Source organism: Trachypithecus francoisi, unplaced genomic scaffold, assembly GCF_009764315.1.
Source record: "Trachypithecus francoisi isolate TF-2019V2 unplaced genomic scaffold, Tfra_2.0 Lachesis_group18, whole genome shotgun sequence".
Lineage (NCBI taxonomy): Eukaryota > Metazoa > Chordata > Mammalia > Primates > Cercopithecidae > Trachypithecus > Trachypithecus francoisi.
This window is the reverse complement of record NW_022681463.1, coordinates 15,192,872-15,214,212: the sequence shown is the minus strand read 5'-3', so window position 1 is coordinate 15,214,212 and position 21,341 is coordinate 15,192,872. Positions and strand designations below refer to the sequence as shown.

At 43.8% G+C, this 21,341-nt stretch overlaps 1 protein-coding gene and 1 pseudogene across 3 annotated transcripts in view; one reads left to right on the top strand and one right to left on the bottom strand.

Annotated features, from left to right (window-relative positions):
* Positions 1–789: 789 nt before the first annotated feature.
* Positions 790–3,416, bottom strand: LOC117063555 (annotated as a pseudogene).
* Positions 3,417–17,437: 14,021 nt separating this feature from the next.
* Positions 17,438–21,341, top strand: part of PCCA (propionyl-CoA carboxylase subunit alpha) — a 457,788-nt gene continuing 453,884 nt past the window's right edge. For 2 of the 3 annotated variants that reach the window (XM_033177344.1, XM_033177343.1), the window contains exon 1: positions 17,438–17,643. In XM_033177344.1, coding sequence (XP_033033235.1) covers positions 17,539–17,643 — 105 coding nt within the window. In that variant the 5' untranslated portion in view covers positions 17,438–17,538. The remainder of the gene's footprint in view (positions 17,644–21,341) is intronic. The other variant, XM_033177345.1, reaches the window with a different exon arrangement.

The following is a 21,341-nucleotide window of genomic DNA, read 5'->3' as shown; positions in this document are numbered from 1 at the left end:
ACCTCTTTTTAATCCTGTCTTCTTATTCCTCCTTTTCTTTTTTGTTTTAAATTTTTTATTATTATACTTTATGTTCTAGGGTACATGTGCACAATGTGCAGGTTTGTTACGTATGTATACGTGTGCCATGTTGGTGTGCTGCACCCATTAACTCGTCATTTACATTAGGTATACCTCCTAATGCTATCCCTCCCCTCTCCCCTCTACCCACAACAGGCCCCGGTGTGTGATGTTCCTCTTCCTGTGTCCAAGTGATCTCATTGTTCAATTCCCACCTATGAGTGAGAACATGCAGTGTTTGATTTTCTGTCCTTGCGATAGTTTGCTCAGAATGATGGTTTCCAGCTTCATCCATGTCCCTACAGAGGACATGAACTCATCCTTTTTTATGGCTGCATAGTATTCCATGGTGTATATGTGCCACATTTTCTTAAATCTTGTAGAATTTTTATATTTTCAGATTTTAGATTTAAGTCCTTGATATATCTTGAGTTGATTTTTGTATAAAGTGAGAGATGAGAATCCAGTTTCATTCTCCTACGTGTGACTTGCCAATTCTCCCAGCACCATTTGTTGAATAGGGTGTCCTTTCCCCGCTTTATGTTTTTGTTTGCTTTGTCGAAGGTGAGTTGGCTGTAAGTATTTGGGTTTATTTCTGGGTTCTCTATTCTGTTCCAATGGTCTATGTGCCTATATTTATACCAATACCATGCTGTTTTGGTGACTGTAATTGAAATCAGGTAAAGTGATGCCTCCAGATTTGTTCTTTTTGCTTAGTCTTGCTTTGGCTATGTGGGCTCTTTTTTGGTTCCACATGAATTTTAGGGTTTGTTTTTTTTTCTAGTTCTGTGAAGAATGATAGTGGTATTTTGATGGGAATTGCATTGAATTTGTAGATTGCTGTAATAGCCTTATTTAGTGTTAAGAATACTGAAGGAAAATTTTTGTGTTGCAGTTGCCATCATTATATCATCAACCTGATGTTCAGTATCTTCCTGTAAAACCCTACAACAGACATTCTTAACTGAGGTTATCCCATCACTGAAGGCTTTTTTTGGCCAGGGAATTTTTTTAGGTATCAGGTATAGTACTCAAATATCTTTATCAAGAGATGTTTTCCTATCCCATTCTTCAGAATTCTTATTTCTAGTGCCAGAGGCAACTAGAGGAAAATAGATGATCCAGGAATTAGACTCTCAGTTCAAGGTCACAGGCAGCAGCAGTTCAATCTGCACACAGTACATCAAACAAAGAGTCCCTCAGAAGCCCCTGACTCTGCTCCTTGGCTTTTTCCTGAGGAGGAGTCTTGTAAAAATATATGTAACCCTGTGTAATTTCATCTGAACCTTCTCTAGAGAAGATCACTATGCTATCTGTGTTCTTCCAAATATACTTGGAAATTAAATACCTACCTACTAAAGTGTGAACTATTGTTATGTCTTAAATTGCCAAGGAAAATATTACTTCATCCAGGACCTGAATGCCTTCCTCAGAGTGGTGTTCACTTTCAATATGATTTTCCACCTTTCTAGCAGCCAGTACATCGGGACTGTTTTCCATGCCAATCGCAAATGTCTAGAGAGTGTCTTACACTTGGGCCTCTTTCAGCTGCATCAATAGAGTGGCAGCAACAAAGCTGGAATCCAAGCCTTTTCTCTGTCATTAGTCATTTCTTAATAGCACTGTCAAAAGGAATCCAGAGGTTACTCTTCATAGTTTCTATCTCAAAACTGTTTCTCCACACTGTTATAGAGGGCATGCAGAAGTTAATCTCTACAATGATGACTCTCTAGGTAGGTGTCTCTGCCCAGGAATACTTTCTTATTGACAGTATTTAATGAAATAAACACAAACACTCAACCCAACCTACAAATTTTCTGCCCAGTCCCTCCTTTGTCATAAAGATGAAGGATTATCTCACCATCCACTCTGGCCTTGTACTCAAATTCAAAATGGTATTATACCTTGTTGTGGTTGTAAATTTCACCACTGCAATAGAGCCACAAATAAATATATTTCCTTACTTGACTTGGCTGCATTCCAAACAGCTGGTCAACTACCACCAACTGGCGAAATCCAAAGCAGCAGCTGATGTATCCATTGACATTCTCAGGAAGAAATGCATCTGGATCCCTGTGTGTGAGCTTCATAGCACTCAGATGCTGACCAGAGAGGCAATCATTGCTGCCAAAGAGGGCCCAAATGCCACACATGGTACAGTGGAACTGCGGGCTCTGTGGGTGTGTGAGCAGAGGCCAGGGCTGTGGACTGTTTCCATTGTTTACTTTCAGTACAAGCATCTCTGTATATATCTCTATTCCTTTTTTCTTAGATAAATAGTAGCAAACTGTACACATTTTTCTATAGCATGATTTTTTTTTTCTCTGAACAATATATCCTGGAAATCACTGCACAGTTATATACAAAGATTTTCCGCATTCCTTTTTACAGGTATATAGTACCCTGTTGTGTGGATGTTCTGGTACATTTCAAGAGGGAACAAGTGTACTAGGAAACATTCAAAGCATGAGAAACCTGCAAGAAGTCTTTTATTTTAGCTAAGCTGTGGGTAACTTGAGGGTCGCAGAGTAGGCTGAGGAGTCAACAGAGAAGATGGCTGAATAATTACTCAAGATTGCTGCTGGCCCTATTTAATAAGCCTCATTGTTCTCTAAGGCGAAGCAAAGCTGAAAGGATTTGAGGAAATAAATAGGCTGTTTCCTGTCCCCCTATTCTTCTCTGTTTTTCCTACTATTATTCTAGTAGGTTTTAAAGTGAAGCCTGGAGTAAGCCTGAGTGCAGCTATCTCATATGGGAAAGTGCTCTGATGGGTATCAGGGAAATCCTGCATTTGCCTTTGTGAGACTCTTCGCCTGATGGTCATTGTTTCTCCTCTGACTCCTGGAATCACCTCACTGGGGAGAGGGGGATGCCCATCAGAAGTCTCTGGATTGAGTCAAAAAACAATTTAACTCCAGAATCCTATTGTATACTGTATCCCCAAATTCACCCTCCAAGCTATTTCCATCCTGCATTATGCTTCACCATATTGTACAATAAAGCTTCCTAAAGACAGTGTTTCAATGAGAACTACATAATATCATAGCCAGTATTATAAACATATGCTAAATCCTCAGTGAAGTGAACAAGAATCAGGGCAAGTAGAATGTAGATGTTTGTGCTGGGCATGGTGGCTCATGCCTGTAATCCCAGTACTTTGGGAGGCTGAGGCGTGATCAGCCCCCTTCCTCACCTCTTCTCAAAGAGAAGAGTAGCTATGACTGGTGATATTCAGTTGAGCTGGTTTCACAGAGGATAGGATCACTCACTGTAGTTTAAAAGATTACATGTGAAGCCTGTATGAGAAACATTTTGAAATAGTCCTGAAAAATCACAAAGTAGGATTGAACAAAAATAGAAACACATTCCTTGTCTTTTTTTTTTTTTTTGAGACGGAGTCTCGCTCTGTCGCCCAGGCTGGAGTGCAGTGGCCGGATCTCAGCTCACTGCAAGCTCCGCCTCCCGGGTTCACGCCATTCTCCTGCCTCAGCCTCCCGAGTAGCTGGGACTACAGGCGCCGCCACCTCGCCCGGCTAGTTTTTTTTTTTGTATTTTTTTAGTAGAGACGGGGTTTCACCGTGTTAGCCAGGATGGTCTCGATCTCCTGACCTCGTGATCCGCCCGTCTCGGCCTCCCAGAGTGCTGGGATTACAGGCTTGAGTCACCGCGCCCGGCACATTCCTTGTCTTGAATAGAACCAATCAACGTAATAAAGTCTCTCCAGGTTCATGTATAAATTTAATGTAATCCCAATAAAAATGCCAGCAAATTTTTTCCTGGCACAGGATCCTACACTTCATATGGGAAAATAAATAAGCAAGAATACTTATGAACATCTTCAAAAGCAAGAGCAATAAAAGGAGACTGGTCTTACCACATATTAAAACTTTTTTTTTTTTTTTTTTTTTGAGCCACTGTGCCCGGCCCAACATATTAAAATTTATTATAAAGATCTAATAATTAAAACAGTGTGGTGTTTGTTCCTGGCTAGACATTCAAACCAGTGGGAATAATTGTGAAGTACGTAGGGAACTTTAGCATATGACAAAGGTGGGATCTTAAATTATTGGGGAAAAGATTAACTTTTTTATTTTTTAATTTTTTGAGACAGAATCTCGCTCTGTTGCCCAGGCTGGAGTGCAATAGCACTATTTCAGCTCATTGCAACCTCCATCTCCCAGGTTCAAGCAGTTCTCTCACCTCAGCCTCCCCAGCAGCTGGGAATACAGGTGCGCATCACCACATCTGGCAAATTTTTTTGTATTTTTAGTAGAGACAGGTTTCACCATATTGGCCAGGCTGGTCTTGAACTCCTGACCTCAAGTGATTTGCCCACCTTGGCTTCCCAAAGTGCTGAGATTACAGGCATGAGCCACGATGCCAGGCCAGAAAATATTCACTTGTTTTTTTTTTGAGATGGAGTCTCGCTCTGTCGCCCAGGCTGGAGTGCAGTGGCCGGATCTCGGCTCACTGCAAGCCCACCTCCCGGGTTCACACCATTCTCCTGCCTCAGCCTCCCGAGTAGCTGGGACTATAGGCGCCCGCCACCTCGCCAGGCTAATTTTTTTGTATTTTTAGTAGAGACGGGGTTTTCCCGTGTTAGCCAGGATGGTCTCGATCTCCTGACCTCGTAATCTGCCTGCCTTGGTCTCCCAAAGTGCTGGGATTACAGGTGTGAGCCACTGCGCCTGGCAAGATTCACTTTTAAATAATGACATTAGCACAACTGGAGTGTTTACGTCCCTAATTTACATTAGGACCAGGCACAGGGGCTCATGCCTGTAATCCCAGCTACTTGGGAGGCTGAGGCAGGAGAATCACTTGAACCCAGGAGGCGGAGGTTGCAGTGAGCCTAGGTTGCGCCATTGCACTCCAGCCGGGGCGACAAGAGCGAAATTCCGTCTAAAAAAAAAAAGATTTACATCAGAATGTACTTCAAACAGATTCCTTATTTCAATGCACAAAAAAATGAAAACATAACAGGTTCAAGAAGAAAACATATGAATTTCTTTGTAATCTGGACAAAAGAAAGGCTTCCTAATTATAACTAAAATTCCAGAAGTCATGGAGAAAGATTGATAAATTCAAACCTATCCATTTATATCTACAGCTGTATCTATCTATATATGCACAAACATATATATATATATATAATATATATATATATATATATATATATATGCACATAGGCTTTTTTTTTGAGATGGAGGCTGGAGTGCAGTGGTGCAATCTCGGCTCATTGCGACCTCTTCCTTCCAGGTTCAAGTGATTCTCCTGCCTCAACCTCTTGAATAGCTGGGATTACAGGCACCCACCACTGTGCCGGCTAATTTTTGTACTTTTAGTAGAGACAAGGTTTCGCCATGTTTGCCAGGCTGGTCTTGAACTCCTGACCTCAGGTGATCTGCCCACCTTGGCCTCCCAAAGTGCTGGGATTACAGGCATGAGCCACCATACCTGGCCGATATATGGATAGACTTTTGCTTGGCAAAAATATCATAAGCAAAATCAAAAGAGATGAAAAACTGGGAGAAAATGTTTGTAGTTTAAATTATACAAAATAGCTAATTTCCATCATACATAAATAAGTAAAAAAAAGAAGCATATTGATGCATGATACATGGAAGAACCTCCAAAATATGCTAAGTGAAAGAGTCAGTCACAGAAGACTACATATTGTATGATACCATTTGTATGAAATGTCCAGAATAGACAAGTCTATAGAGATAGAGTAGACTAGTGGTCACATAGGGCTGGGTAGGGTAGGGGCAAGGGCCAGGAATGGAGATGACTACTGAGAGGTAAGGGATTTCTTTTTGGAATGTTAAAAATATTCCAAAATTATACTATAACAATGGTTGCATAGCTCCATAAATATACTAAAAACCATTGAATTGTATACTTTAAATGGATGAACTTAATGGTATGTATATCTCAATAAGCCAGGCGCAGTGACTCAGGCCTGTAATCCCAGCACTTTGGGAGGCTGAGGCGGGCAGGTCATGAGATCAGGAGTTCAAGACCAGCCTGATCAACATGGTGAAACTGTCTCTACTAAAAATAGAAAAATTAACCAGCCATGGTGGCACATGCCTGTAATCCCAGCTACTCAGGAGGCTGAGGCAGGAGATCTGCTTGAACCCGGGAGGCAGAGGTTGCAGTGAGCAGAGGTCATGCCACTGCACTCTAGCCTGGGCGACAGACTGACACTCCGTCTAAGAAAAAAAAAATCTATATCTATATCTAGATATATGTATGTATACATATACATATATATGTAATATATCTCAATAAAGCTGTTTAAGTATAAAAGATTTTACTGTTCAAGAGGTCGGGTATGGTGGTTCACACCTGTAATCTCTGCACTTTGGGAGGCTGTGGCAGGTGGATCACTTGAGGTCAGGAGTTTGAGACCAGCCTGGCCAAAAGAGTGAAACCCTGTCTCTACTAAAAATACAAAAATTATCTGGGTGTGGTGGTGGGTGCCTGCAGTCCCAGCTACTTGGGAGGCTGAGGCAGGAGAATCGCTTGAACCTTGGAGGCACAGATTGCAGTGAATGGAGATCACACCACTGCACTCCAACCTGGGTGACAGAGACAGACTCTGTCTCAAAAAAAAAAGGTTTTTGAAGTAAAAAACCTAGTAAGAAAATGGCCAAAAGTGTTAAGAGACAGTTCACAGAAGATTAAAGGCAAATGTCTGTGAAGCACTTGGAAAAATACTCAGCATCACTTCTTATAAAAGAAATGCAAATTAAAATATGGTCAGCCCTTGGCATCCATGGATTCCACATTTGTAAATTCAATCAACCATGTATAGAAATGACAGTCATGTGTTGCTTAATGATGGGGATACATTCTCAAAAATGTGTTGTTAGGCGACCGGGTGCGGTGGCTCACGCCTGTAATCCCAGCACTTTGGGAGGCCGAGGAAAGCGGATCACCTGAGGTCAGGAGTTCGAGACCAGCCTGGTCAACATGGTGAAACACCATCTCTACTAAGAATGCAAACAAATTAGCTGGGCATGGTCGCAAACTCCTGTAATCACAGCTACTCCAGGAGGCTGAGGCAAGAGAATCGTTTGAACCCAGGAGGCAGAGGTTGCAGTGAGCTGAGATCGCACCATTGCACTCCAGCCTGGGGGACAAGAGCAAGACTTTGTCTCAAAAACAAAAAAAAGTGTTGTTAGGCGATTTCACCATTGTGCGAACATCATAGAGTGTACTTACACAAACCTAGATGGTATAGCTTACTACATACATAGGCTATATGGTACAGCCACCATTGTATATGTAGTCAGCTGTTGACTAAAACGTCCTTATGGGTGCATGACTGTATTTGAAAAAAAAAATTGTGTTTGTACTGAATATGTACAGACATTTTTCTTATCAGTATTCCCTAAATAATAGAGTATATCAACTATTTGCATAGCATTTATATTAGGTATTATAAGTAATTAGAGATTATTTAAAGTATACTGGAGTATGTGCATAGGTTATATGCAAATATTACCACGTTCTACATAAGGGACTTGAGCATTCATGGATTTTGGTATTCACAGGAGGTACCGGACATCATATATTCAAATACTATTCTTCCCTTATCAGATTGGCAGTGTTGGGAGACAATCCTTCATGGTGTTTCTATATGTCTTGTGACAGCTTCTGTTCTCAATGTCTTTTGCGCTGCAAACATTCTGAAGGGACAGAGGGTGGATTCCTCTCCTGACCAAGACAATAAAAACAACATTTTCCTCCAGGTCAAAGGTTAGATAGGTTTTTTAGCAGCTCCTTATAAGACTGGGGGTTTCCTAATCTCAGTGTTCTTCAGCTCTGACACAAGCCCACCAGGGCAAGGCATTCACCTTGCAAGGAGGGCAAAAATCTCAGATCCCTCACAGTTCTTAGGCAGAAGTCCAAAAGCTTACAACATACGCTGTTGGTAAGCCCAGGGAGAAACAGGTATTTCCATACATTGCTGGTGGGATTGCAAAACGGCACAACTCCCCTGGAAGGAAATCCGGCAATGTTTAACAAAATTACATGTTCATCTACCTTTTGAATCAGTGACTCTTCTGGAGATCTAGCTAATGCACCTCTACAAATGCAAACTATGATGTACAGATATGATACGCAAATGCAAAATAAGATATGCTTATACAGATATGCTATTTGCAATAAGCATGGCTGGAAAACCAGTACAACTACCCATGAATAGGAGACTGATTGAATAAACTAGGGCACATCTAAACGCACACACATATTTATGCATATGTATTTATTTTTTTCAAAGAAATAATAAACAAGAAATTGTTGAAAATGGAAATGGCCACCTCTGACGATGGGTGAGATGGGAATAGGGAACAGGGGTGAGAGCAAGAACCCTCTGAGTATCTTTATATAGTTTTTCTTTTTCAATCATGTAAATGACTCACATATTCAAAAACCAAAATTAAGTCAAATGGGAAAAAATCAAATTAAACACAAACAGAAACGATTGAACACAAAAATAAACAAACGAACAGACCTGAATATAAAACCTAATCACACAGGGGAAATGATTACTTCAAATAACTTTGGAACATAGAACACTGGCAGTAACGTTTTCCAGACACACATTGTAAGGACAAATAAAACTGTTTTCTGATTTCCATTGTGTGCATGTTCCTGTAGACTGATTTCAAGCCACCAGTGGTTTCACAACCATCTGGTAAGATTCCTGACAATTTAACAATTGATTCTATCTGGCTCTAAGAAATCATTGCTTATAGTTACTCTAGTTGAGGTAACACGCTGTCTGTCAACAAAGCACACCATAAACCAAAAAAGATGAAAGAAAATATTTAGAAAAAGTATGAAAAGGCTGCATGCAGATTGAAGCGTGAGAAACACGTAGCTCCAGCTCCTTATCTTCTACGGTCCTCAGGTCTTGGGCTGTCTTCATGCACTAATTATCTTGTTCCTATGGTCTTCAGTGGATGTTGTCCCTTTCCGGCAGTTTTCCGCTTCTGGAGGATTCCTCAGTATTCTCCAGTTGAGGTCTCTGGTAGCAATGTCTTCCTGATTCAAGAATGGCTAATTTATCCTTCCTCAAGAAACAGGGATATAGCTGGGTGCAGTGGCTCATGACTGTAATCCCAGCACTTTGGGATGCTGAGGTGGGAGGATGTCTTGAGGACTTGAGGGCAGGTGTCTGAGACCAGCCTGGGCAACATGGCAAGACCCCATCTCTAAAAAAAAAAAAAAAAAATTAGCTGGGTGTGATGGCACATGCCTGTAGTCCCAGCTACTTGGAGGCTGAGGTGGATCATTTGAACTGGGGCATTTGAGGTTACAGTGAGCTATGATTGCATCACTGCACTCCAACCTGAGTGACAAAGACCCTGTCTTAAAAAGAAGAAAGAAAGGATGCAAGGATCAGTACCCTAGAGTTCAATTGCTGTGGTGTTTGTTAATTAGTGCCTACAAGGTCCTTTCCATTGAGGTAAAGGGCAGTCTTTTCCTGATGTGTCCTTCAGCAGAGGAAGCCCCTACATTTTAAACTGTGAATGGTTTTTGGTTTTTGTTTTTTTTAGATGGGGTTTTGCTCTGGTGCCCATGCTGGAGTGCAGAGTGCAGTAGCAGGATCATAGCACTGTAGCAGGATCACAGTACTCAAACTTCCAGCCTCAAGTGATCCTCCCATCTCAGCCTCCCCGGTTGCTGGGACTACAGGTGCATGTCACCATGCCCTACTAATTTTTTGTTTTTTTAAAAATTTTTTGGCCGGGCGCGGTGGCTCAAGCCTGTATCCCAGCACTTTGGGAGGCCGAGACGGGCGATCACGAGCAGAGATCGAGACCATCCTGGCTAACACGGTGAACCCCGTCCTACTAAAAAATACAAAATTAGCCGGCGAGGTGGCGGGCGCCTGTAGTCCCAGCTACTCGGGAGGCTGAGGCAGGAGAATGGCGTGAAACGGGAGGCGGAGCTTGCGTGAGCTGAGATCCGGCCCTGCACTCCAGCCTGGGCCAGAGCCAGACTCCGTCTCAAAAAAAAAAAAAAAAAAAAAAAAAAAATTTTTTGTACACATCATGTCTTGCCATGTTGCTCAGGTTGGTCTCAAACTTCTGGCCTCAAGTGGTTCTCTTGCTTCAGTCTCCCAAAGTGTGGGGATTATAGGTGTGAGCTACTGTTCCTGGCCTGGGATTGTTTTGAAGGATGTTTTTGAAAAGGTGTTCATGTTTCTTGATAAAACAAATACTTGTTGATATGAGTGTATCAATTCCACTTATGTGAAGTACCTAGAGTAGCCAAATTCGTAGTGAGAGAAAGTAGATGGTGGTTGCAAGAGGCTGGGGGAAGGAGGAAAATGAGGGGTTAGTGTTTAATGGATAGAGTTTCAGTTTTGCAAGATGAAAAATGTTTGGGATGGATAGTGGTGATAATGGCACAACAGTGTGAATGTACTTAATGCCACTGGACCATACACTGAAAGATGGTTAAAATGCTAAATTTTGTTATGCCTATTTTACCTCAGTTTTTACAAAACCAAGTGTATCACCCCAGTCATATGCAATATTGGCTATATCAGCTTATAATAAGACAGAGTCTATAATGGGAGCAACATTCCCAGGCAGATAAGATAACTGAGTATCAGTTAATAGGCTGAGAGTCAATGGGCTAGGCCAAGCACTGTGGCTCACACTTGTAATCCCAACACTTTGGAAGGCCAAGAGAAGAGGAACACTGAGGCCAGGATTTTGAGAGTTAATGGGCTACCTATGGAGTTGACTTCACTGTCATTAAGAGAAAAGGCAATAGTTTGGGTCAAGGAAGTTCAAGCGTTTCTGAAAATTCAACTAGAGTCTGAGAATTCTGTTTGTCCTTTCTATATTACTTGAGATTTGGGAAATTCTGAATAATGGAAAGAATGTTACTCATTGAGCAAATAAAGCGCCGAGGCCACAGTGGTGTGTGTGTGTGTGCGCGCATGTGACAGAGAGAGACAGATGGGAGAGTAAAAAAGAAAAGTTTCTTCTTTACAAGATGTTAGCTAATGAATATAGCAGAAATGACACAATTAGGGCCAGGTGTGGTGGCTCATGCCTGTAATCCCAGCACTTTGGGAGGCCAAGGCAGATGAATCTTCTGAAGTCAGAAGTTCAAGACCAGCCTGGCCAAAATGGCAAAACCCTATCTTGACTAAAAATACAAAAATTAGCCAGGCATGGTGGCATGCACTGTAATCCCAGCTACTTGGGAGGCTGAGGCAGGAGAGTCACTTGAACCCGGGAGGTGGAGGTTGCAGTGAGCTGGGATCACGCCACTGCACTCCAGCCTGGGTGATAAGAGAGAAACTTCGTCCCCTGAAAAAACAAAAAGAATGAACAGGGATAAAAAATACAAATGTCAGATGGCGTGGTGGCTCACGCTTGTAATCCCAGCACTTTGGGAGGCTGAGGAGGGCAGATCACCTGAGGTCAGGAGTTTGAGACCAGCCTGGTCAACATGGTGAAACTCCGTCTGTACTAAAAATACAAAAATTAGCTGGGCTTGGTGGCACGTGCCTATAATCCCAGCTACTCCAGAGGCTGAGGCAGGAGAATCACTTGAACCTGGGAGGTGGAGGTTGCAGTGAGTCGAGATGGTGCCACTGCACTCCAGCCTGGGCAACAGAGAGAGACTCAGTCTCAAAAAAAACAAAAAACAAAAAACTACAAAAACCCCAAGTGTCTACATCAGAGTAAAGCACAGGATGTGGCAAAGTGAGCTGCCCTTATACAGTGTAAATGCTATCTAAATAGTTATTATACTGTATCCCTGTATTGTTAAATCTTTTGATTTCTCATGAGAAGTAGAAAACTTAAAATTTTATGTGAAAGCTGCCATATTTTGGATATATATGTAGTTAACTAATTCAAATTTGCACATACACGTCCACACACACTGAACATAGCTTTGTGCCACATGTGGCCCCACTTTTGCCTCAGTGTAATCTCTGGCCTCTTAGATAAAAACTCCAAACTCTTTAGAACAGTATTCACTTTCTTTAGGACCTGGCCCTTGCCTATTCCTGAAGACTTGTCTCTAATATTTTCTCCACTCACGTGGTACCATTTGTAACTTGGGAATGCATGTGGCTAGCTTCACGTCTTGCTATGTGGCATGTGGCATTCTCTTTCCACCCAGAATGTCCATTTATCTATCTTTGTTTTTGTTTGTTTGTTTGCTTGCTTTGAAACAAGGTCTCGCTCTGTTGCCTGGGCAGGAGTGCAGTGATGTGATCATAGTTCACTGCAGCCCCTATCTACTGGGCTCAAGTGATCCTCCCATCTCAGCCTCTCAAGTCGCTGGGACTACAGGTGCGTACCATCATCCTTGGCTAAATTTTTTATTTGTAGAGACAAGGGGTCTCCTTTTGTTACCAAGTCTGGTCTAGAACTTTTGGGCTCATGGGGTCCTCCCACCTCGACCTCCCAAAGTACTGGGATTACAGGTGTGAACCACCTCACCTGGCCTATCTTTTGACTACTTTTTAAGATCCAGCACAAGTGTCTCCTATTCTGTAAAAGTCTTCCCTGACTCATATGTACATACTGATTACTTTGTTTCTGCTAAACAGCACAATTTTTATTTTTACTTAAATTGTGTTAATATTGTGATTGAAATATACAGAGAAACTTAGAATAATGTAATAACTGTGTACCTGCCAATGAGGTCCACTAATTCCTGACACTTTTCCATTCTAACCTCAAGTCTTTTTTTTTTTCTTTTGAGAAAAAATATTAAAAGCTGCAATTGCAGCCACCTGAAGAGAGGTGGTTTAGCATAGTGGAGTATATGTGCTCTGAACGCCCACTGCCTAGGTTCATTATCCCTGCCCTGTCACTTACTAGCTGTTTACCTTCAGCAAATTGTTTAACCAGCTCATCTGTAAGAGGAGATAATAATAGTACCCATCTTACAGAACTGTGAGGATTAAGAATACATTCAGGTCACTTAGAATGGCCAGTTTCTGGAATAAAGTAAGCATTCAATAAACATTAATAATTAGTATTTTGTCTACTCCTCCTTCATTTACTTATTTATTTATTTATTTATTTATTTATTTATTTTGAGACTGAGTCTCGCTCAGCTGCCCAGCCTGGAGTGCAGTGGCATGATCTTGGCTCATTGCAACCACCGTCTCCCGGGTTCAAGCGATTCTCCCGTCTCAGCTTCCTGAGTAGCTGGGATTACAGGCACCTGCCGTCATGCCTGGCTAATTTTTGTATTTTAGTAGTAGTGGGGTTTCACCATGTTGGCCAGGCTGGTCTTGAACTCCTGACCTCAGGTGATCCACCTGCTGTGGCCTCCCAAAGTGCTGGGATTACAGGCATAAGCCACTGCACCTGGCTCTTTTTTTTTGAGACAAGAGTCTCACTCTGTCACCAAGGCTGGAGTGCAGTGGCGTGATCTAGGCTCACTGTAACCTCTGCCTCCCAGGCTCCCAGGTTCAGGCGATTCTTGTGCTTTAGACTCCTCAGTAGCTGGGATTATAGGCATGTGTCACTATACCTGGCTAATTTTTGTATTTTCAGTAGAGATGGGTTTTCACCATGTTGGCCAGTTTGCTCTCAAACTCCTGACCTCAGGTGATCTGCCTGCCTTGGACTTCCAAAGTGCTGGGATTACAGGTGTGAGCCACCATGCCCAGCCTACTCCTCCTTTTCATCTGAGCCAGAAATAGATTATTTGTAGCTCTTTTAATCTTTTAGGATACAAACAATCAAGTTTATCCTTTTGCTTGCTTACTCTTTCTAATAAGTGTAGATTAACGATAAACGTTCCTAAATAACAGTATTTACAAATGTTATTTGTTCTCTCAATGCAGATATGAGTTAGGGGAATCTTGGCATATTTTGCTTAAGATCAGTGTTCATAAACTACTACTGACTTGTTCCTGTGAGAAGAAATGTTACACAGAGATGCCAGGGGACTCAATCATATTCAAGAATTTCCCCAAGATCTTCCATGATTGTTGGGTTCAAATTCTCGGGCCAATAAATTGTTGCCAGAATGAGAAGGTTACTTGACACAAAGAATGGCTACTTAAAGCTTAAGGCATCTCCTGTGGCTGCTATACTGAGAAAAAGTTATGGGCATGGCAGGCGTTCCATGGGCTGTTTAGAAGTGGGCTTGCGTAGAGTGGTGCACAACTTAATGCTTATAATTTGTTTTCAGGATGCTACTTCGGACTCTTAGGATACATTTTAAACTCTTGGAGAAAAGGGACCAAACTTTTGTATTTCTATCACACTAACTGCAACAAAATAACTCAATAAATTCTTTTTTTTTTTTTTTTTTGAGACAGAGTTTTGCTTTTGTTGCCCAGGCTGGAGTGCAACCTGCGATCTCAGGTCACCACAACCTGTGCCTCCTGAGTTCAAGTGATTCTCCTGCCTCACCCTCCTGAGTAGCTGGGATTACAGGCATGCGCCACCATGCCCTGCTAATTTTGTATTTTTAGTAGAGACGGGGTTTCTCCATGTTGGTCAGGCTGGTCTCGAACTCCTGACCTCAGGTGATCCACCCGCCTCCGCCTCCCAAATGCTGGGATTACAGGTGTGAGCCACTGCGCCTGGCCTAATAAATTATTATTGAATGAAGAGAGCTCTCTGGTAATTTGTAATAATATATATTTACCATTTATAATTTAGGGTAGCAAGCTAATATCATTCATTTGTAGGCATATGTATCAGCAAACAAGAGGAATCTAGCTAGTTTAAATACGAATGGAATTTTTTTTTTTAATTTTTTTTTTTTTTTGGGGACGGAGTCTCACTCTGTCGCCCAGGCTGGAGTGCAGTGGCGCGATCTCGGCTCACTGCAAGCTCCGCCTCCCGGATTCCGGCCACTCTCCTGCCTCAGCCTCCCCAGTAGCTGAGACTACAGGCGCCCGCAACCGCGCCCGGCTACTTTTTGTATTTTTAGTAGAGACGGGGTTTCACTGTGGTCTCGATCTTCTGACCTTGTGATCCACCCACCTCGACCTCCCAAAGTGCTGGGATTACAGGCGTGAGCCACCATGCCCGGCCTGTGTTTTTTGTTTTTTTTTTTTTTTTTTTTTTTTGAGATGGAGTCTCGCTCTGTTGCCCAGGCTGGAGTGCAGTGGCGCGATCTCGGCTCACTACAAGCTCCGCCTCCTGGGTTTACGCCATTCTCCTGCCTCAGCCTCCCGAGTAGCTGGGACTACAGGCGCCCGCCACCACGCCCGGCTCATTTTTTTTTTGTATTTTAGTAGAGATGGGGTTTCACCATGTTAGCCAGGATGGTCTCGATCTCCTTACCTCATGATCCACCCGTCTTGGCTTCCCAAAGTGCTGAGATTACAGGTGTGAGCCACCGTGCCCGGCCAATATGAATGGAATTTATTAAAGAACATTCACTTGAGGCCGGGCGCGGTGGCTCAAGCCTGTAATCCCAGCACTTTGGGAGGCCGAGACGGGCGGATCACGAGGTCAGGAGATGGAGACCATCCTGGCTAACACGGTGAAACCCCGTCTCTACTAAAAAATACAAAAAACTAGCCGGGCGAGGCCTGGCTTGTTGGAGGGAAGAACCCGTACATTCCAGACCTTAGTCATGGCGCTACCCCTTGTTGTAAGGGAGGCTGGCTATTGTAGCCTTTCGCTGGGTGGCCATGTACCCAGCTAGATCTCAGGAGCACTGTTATTAAAGTAATGAATGGAGAATGGATAGTATGAGAAGCAGTTTCTGCTACAAGTGCCTTTCATAAAAAGAACTCCTATAAGAAAAACACATAGGGCCTAAGGAAAACTAACTCAAAGGGTAAAACATGGGGAAAAGACAAAAAACAAAAAAAGAAAAAAGAAAAGCAGGTTTCCCAGGTAGAAAATGCATGAAGACTGAGGTACATAAGAGAGAAGTCCTGTGAAATTGATAATCCTTTTCATTTTGTCACAAAAGTCCATACTTACATTTTAAAATTCCACTAAATGTCACCTTTCTGATATCCCCATTTTATTTATCTCTCTTTTGGCATTTACCATGCTGTAGCGTACTCTAGGTCATTCCTAGCTTTGTAACTCTCTCAAGGCGGCTCTGCAGGAGATGCAAAGTAGTTAAGAGCAGAACCCCTAATACTGATGTGTTTATAGGTGAGATGGTCTGATGTCTTAGATTTGCTTTTAAATATTCCTGCAAAAAATATAAAGGGGAATAGATTAAACAAGATTGACAAAATGTTGATTCGTTGGTGCGGTGTAATGGGTATCTGGGTGATCATAGTACTATTTGCTCTTTTGTATATATTTTAAAATTTCCCTAATATAGCAAAACACGAGCCCTTATCCTCAAGGCAGCCAGATTTGGGTTCAAACCCCAGTTTGACCTTTTACTCGCTGAGTGACTTTACCCTGCTACAGCTTCAGTTTCTCCAAATGGAAATAATATATACTCCATTAAGATTCTTGTAAAGTCTAAAGTAAGAGGGAATCTGAGGCTCTAGCACAAGACCCGGCCCTTAATAGTTGTACTAATTTTTATTTTATTTCTCGAAACGGAGTTTGCTTTGTCACCCAGGCTGGAGTGTGGTGGCATGATTCGGCTCACTGCAACCTCCACCTCCCGGGTTCAAGCAGTTCTCATGTCTCAGCCTCCTCTCGAGTAACTGGGATTACAGGAGTGCGCCACCACGCCCAGCTAGTTTTTGTATTTTTAGTAGAGACGGGGTTTCAGCCCGTTGGCCGGGCTGGTCTCCAACTCCTGACCTCAGGTTATCCTCCCGCCTCGGCCTCCCAAGGTGCTGGGATTACAGGCGTAAGTCACCGCGCCTGGGCAGTAGTTGTACTAACAAGGGTTTCTGCTTGCAAGCAACAAAGACTCAAGTTGTGGCTAATTTCTTTCACGCGCCGATATTAAGTGGCAGAGGTAGGACTTGAGCTCGGATCTCTGATTTCCAGACCTAGAACTTTTCATGTGTTATCACAGTCGTTCAAAACTTTACCTAGATTTGTGCTTTGCAATTTACGCTTTCAAATAGGCAGGAATGTAGTTTGGGCATTTGTCTGGAACTTCGGATTCTCAGGACTCCAGGGTGGCCAGGGCGAGGAGGTGACTCACTGACATTAACCGGCCTGGATGCACGTGAGTTGCTGAGCGGATGCTGGGAAGGTACGGGGTTTGCCCGCTGCAGGTCGCCGGAACTCACGCGTGTCCCTGCCTCTCTCACTCCTGGGGTCGGCTCTGGCCAGTGGCCCCCGGCTCAGCCAGGGACCTGACACGCAGCCAGCCCACTAGCCTTCCAGGTCCTAGCGCGTCTCCAGTCTGCCGGATCCGGCGGATCTGGGCGACCACTCACGCTCCCCTTCCCGCAAGTTAGGGGGTGGGGCATCGGATTTCTGGCTCGTGATTTGTCGAGGCCCAGGCGCTCCTCTTCTCCGCCTCTCTCCGGCTGGTGAGAGGTCAAGGGAGGGGCGATCTGCGGGGACAACAATGGCGGGGCTCTGGGTCGGGACAGCAGCGCTGGTCGCTGCCGGACGGCGTGGGCGGTGGCCGCCGCAGCAGCTGATGTTGAGCCCGGCGCTGCGGACCCTGAAGGTGAGGAGCGACGGGGCCTTCGCGGGTCCGGGCTTCACTGGGCTTCCAGCCGTGCCGCCTCTGGGTGGGTGGCGCCGGGAGAGCGCTGGCTGGGTCCGGCTGCCCCAGCGTCCCGGTTCCGCCTCAGCTGCACCCCTCGCTCTCCTCCCACCCGCAGTTCGCGTGGCAGCGGGCTCAGGAGGCATCCCTCGTTGCAGCTGTTCCTCTCGGGGATCCTGCGGAGCAGAGAGGCCTAGGGCAGAGGCAGTTGGGTGCCCGCACGCCCTCCGAGGCGGCTGATGGCCTTGGGGAGGCATATTCCTGCCTTGCCCGAGGTCCGCTTCCAGAGGTCGGCTTCCAGGGCCCCGCGGCAGTGGCTTTGTCTTAAGCTTTCCAGGGTGTGTTTTTAGGTATCGTTATAGTTTCCGTGTTCTGTGACCTCTTTCCAGCATTTTTGAAGGGACACTGTCAACTGTTGTTCAGGTAGAGTTAAGGTTGTGAGTTGATCTTATCTTTTGAAGTACTGCACCATATTAGGACTGCTAATAGATTTTACGTTGCATTTGAAAGCCTGTTTTAACTGTATGACACCCCAGTCTACTGTGTACCAAATGCGTCTCGTGAACTTACTTTCCTTTTCGATGTAGTGGTGAGCCTGATTTTGGTACTGTTCTAAACACATTTCATGACTGTTCTGTATACGTAGGCTGTCATGATGGCAGATTGACTCACAGGTTGGAGTGCTTGTGTGTGCTTCTGAACTCTTTCTCCCGTCAACATCAAGTCTGTCGTTAATTCTGGGGCACAGACCACTTAACCTACTTTATAAGGTTTGTTGAGGCACCTGAACACATTCTTTGCAACGAAGGTCCCCTGAAAACCATCTGTCAGCTGGTTCAGTGTGCTTGTTAAACTTCCTTTAAAAAATAATTATTAAAACATTGCCACATAACTTGATTTTTTTGTTTGTTTGTTTTTTGTTTTTTTGAGACGGAGTCTGGCTCTGTCGCCCAGGCTGGAGTGCAGTGGCCAGATCTCAGCTCACTGCAAGCTCCGCCTCCCGGGTTTACGCCATTCTCCTGCCTCAGCCTCCCGAGTAGCTGGGACTACAGGCGCCCGCCACCTCGCCCGGCTAGTTTTTTGTATTTTTTTTTTTTTTAGTAGAGACGGGGTTTCAACGTGTTAGCCAGGATGGTCTCGATCTCCTGACCTCGTGATCCGCCCATCTCGGCCTCCCAAAGTGCTGGGATTACAGGCTTGAGCCACCGCGCCCGGCCCCATCCTACTCTTTAAAGAGGAGGGAACCGAGCCCCGGGTGGGCAGTATGAGAGCTGGAGCTTATTGACATGGAAGTGAGTGGCGCCTATGTTTGTTTTGTATTCAGCGTGCGGACTTTCACTGATCTCTGTGTTACCATAAAGTTTAGTGTTCTTTAATCTTTATCATTCTGTTCATTTTTGTTGGCCACTTCAATTGCAGCTGTAAGACTTATGTATTTACGTAGGAGGCAGCTTACTTAATATGGTAGAAAGTGTGGGCTTTGGAGTCAGGTACATGAGGCTTTGTATACTGGACAGGTCTCTTGGGCGTCAGCTTTGTCCTTGTAGCTATTTTTTCAACAAATGTTTACTGAATATCTCCTGTCTTCCACTTCTGGGGAATGAATATGGTTTCTGCTTTCTTAGAAATTTTACTCTAGTAGGGAGAGTGTAATAAGTGTACAATGGTATTAGGGGAGATGCCCTGGTGCTATAAGAAAATAAAATAGAGGGATTTGACCAAGCCAAGATTTTGAGTTCTGTGTCCTAGATACTGTTCTGTTGCTTTGCTTAAACTAATTTATTCAATCTCACAACAGTCGTATGTCCCCCGTTTACAGAAGATGAAAATGAAGCACTAAGTGTTAATGTGACTCGCTCGAAGCTATAGTGCCAATAAGTGGCAAACAGGATTTAGAAGTCCAGAACCTGTGCTCTTAATCATACTATACTACTTACAGTAAGGGAGTGTTTTCCTTTGGAATTGAAAATTGAGACAAGTTTTGAAGGATGAAGTGACCTTCTCTAACAAACAGAGGAGATGAATGTTATATGTAAGAGAACAGTGTGTGCAAAGGTCCTGCGGCCAGAGGGAATGACAGGTTAGAAGAACTGAAAAAAGCCTACAGAGGCTCTGATGCAGAGAGTAGATGGTGCTGGAGAAGTTGGCAGGAGTCAGACCATGCTGGCTCTTATAGATCATATTATGAGGTTTGGTGTTTGTCTTAGAGCAGTGGGAAGACATTGATGTTGGAGGTGGGAGGGATGACACTGACATTTTAGATTGGAGAGGCTGAGAGGAAGGCTGTTACTGTACTTACTGTTGTACAGTTGTTATACACTCACTGTGTAATACATAAGCTTTGATGTTTCTTACCTGGTTTTTTCCTTTTAATGTGTTGGCAGAGACTGCATCTTGTCTATTTCTGTGTTCTTAGTACAATGTTTGACACAATAGGTGCTGAATGTGTAACAATAGAGTAGCATTATGTTTGTGTCAGTAAAGAATTCCTCCTTGGGATGGGAAGCATCTCTGTAGTTCACTATCACTCTAGGGGAACTTGAGCTGCTGCTTAGCTTCTTTCTGTGCTTCTTTTCTATGAACTTGAAATATGCTCTACTGAGTCTGTTTGAAGCTGAATCTTTTGAAGATTTTAACCCCTCCCATCCCTCCCTCCACCTCTGCAAACCTTTTGGTTGGTTGGAAAGCAGCCAGCTAACTCTAGGTTCTCATCTAGAGAATTCTGACCATTCTTTCAGCCAGTCGACAGAGTTTATTTATTTTTAGGGTATGTGTGGAGTTCACCTTTTAGTCTTATTTGTTTTGTGTATCAGCTTTTTAAACACATTCTATTTTATTTTATTTTATTTTTATTTTTATTTTTATTTTTTTGAGACGGAGTCTTGCTCTGCCACCCAGGCTGGAGTGCAGTGGCTGGATCTCAGCTCACTGCAAGCTCCGCCTCCCGGGTTTACGCCATTCTCCTGTCTCAGCCTCCGGAGTAGCTGGGACTACAGGTGCCCGCCACCTCGCCCGGCTAGTTTTTTTGTATTTTTAGTAGAGACGGGGTTTCACCGTGTTAGCCAGGATGGTCTCGATCTCCTGACCTCGTGATCCGCCCGTCTCGGCCTCCCAAAGTGCTGGGATTACAGGCTTGAGCCACCGCGCCCGGCCTTAAACACATTCTATTTTAATGCCTAGTTTCTGCGTTAATGTTTTCAGTGGCTCTAGGATGTTGGTTTTATGGTAATTGCTATAGTTTTTATTGAACTCTTATATGCCTTGCGTGATTTTCCTTTGCTTTTCTTTTTTCTGAGATGGAGTCTCGCTGTGTTGCCAGGCTGGAGTGCAGTGGCGCGATCTTGGCTCACTGCAACCTCCACCTCCTGGGTTAAAGCGATTCCCTTGCCTCAGCCTCCCAAGTAGCTGGGACTACAGGCGTGTGCCACCACCCCTGGCTAATTTTTTTTTGTATTTTAGTAGAGGGGGGTTTCACCATGTTGGCCACGTCGATCTTTTGACCTCGTGATCTGCCTGCTTTGGCCTCCCAAAGTGCTGGGAATTACAGGCATGAGCCACCAAGCCTGACTCTGTGATTTTTTCATATAATATCTTTTCTCCTTGTACCAACTAGGTAAAAAATCCCAATTTTATAGTAGAGGAAACACAGCTCAGGGCAG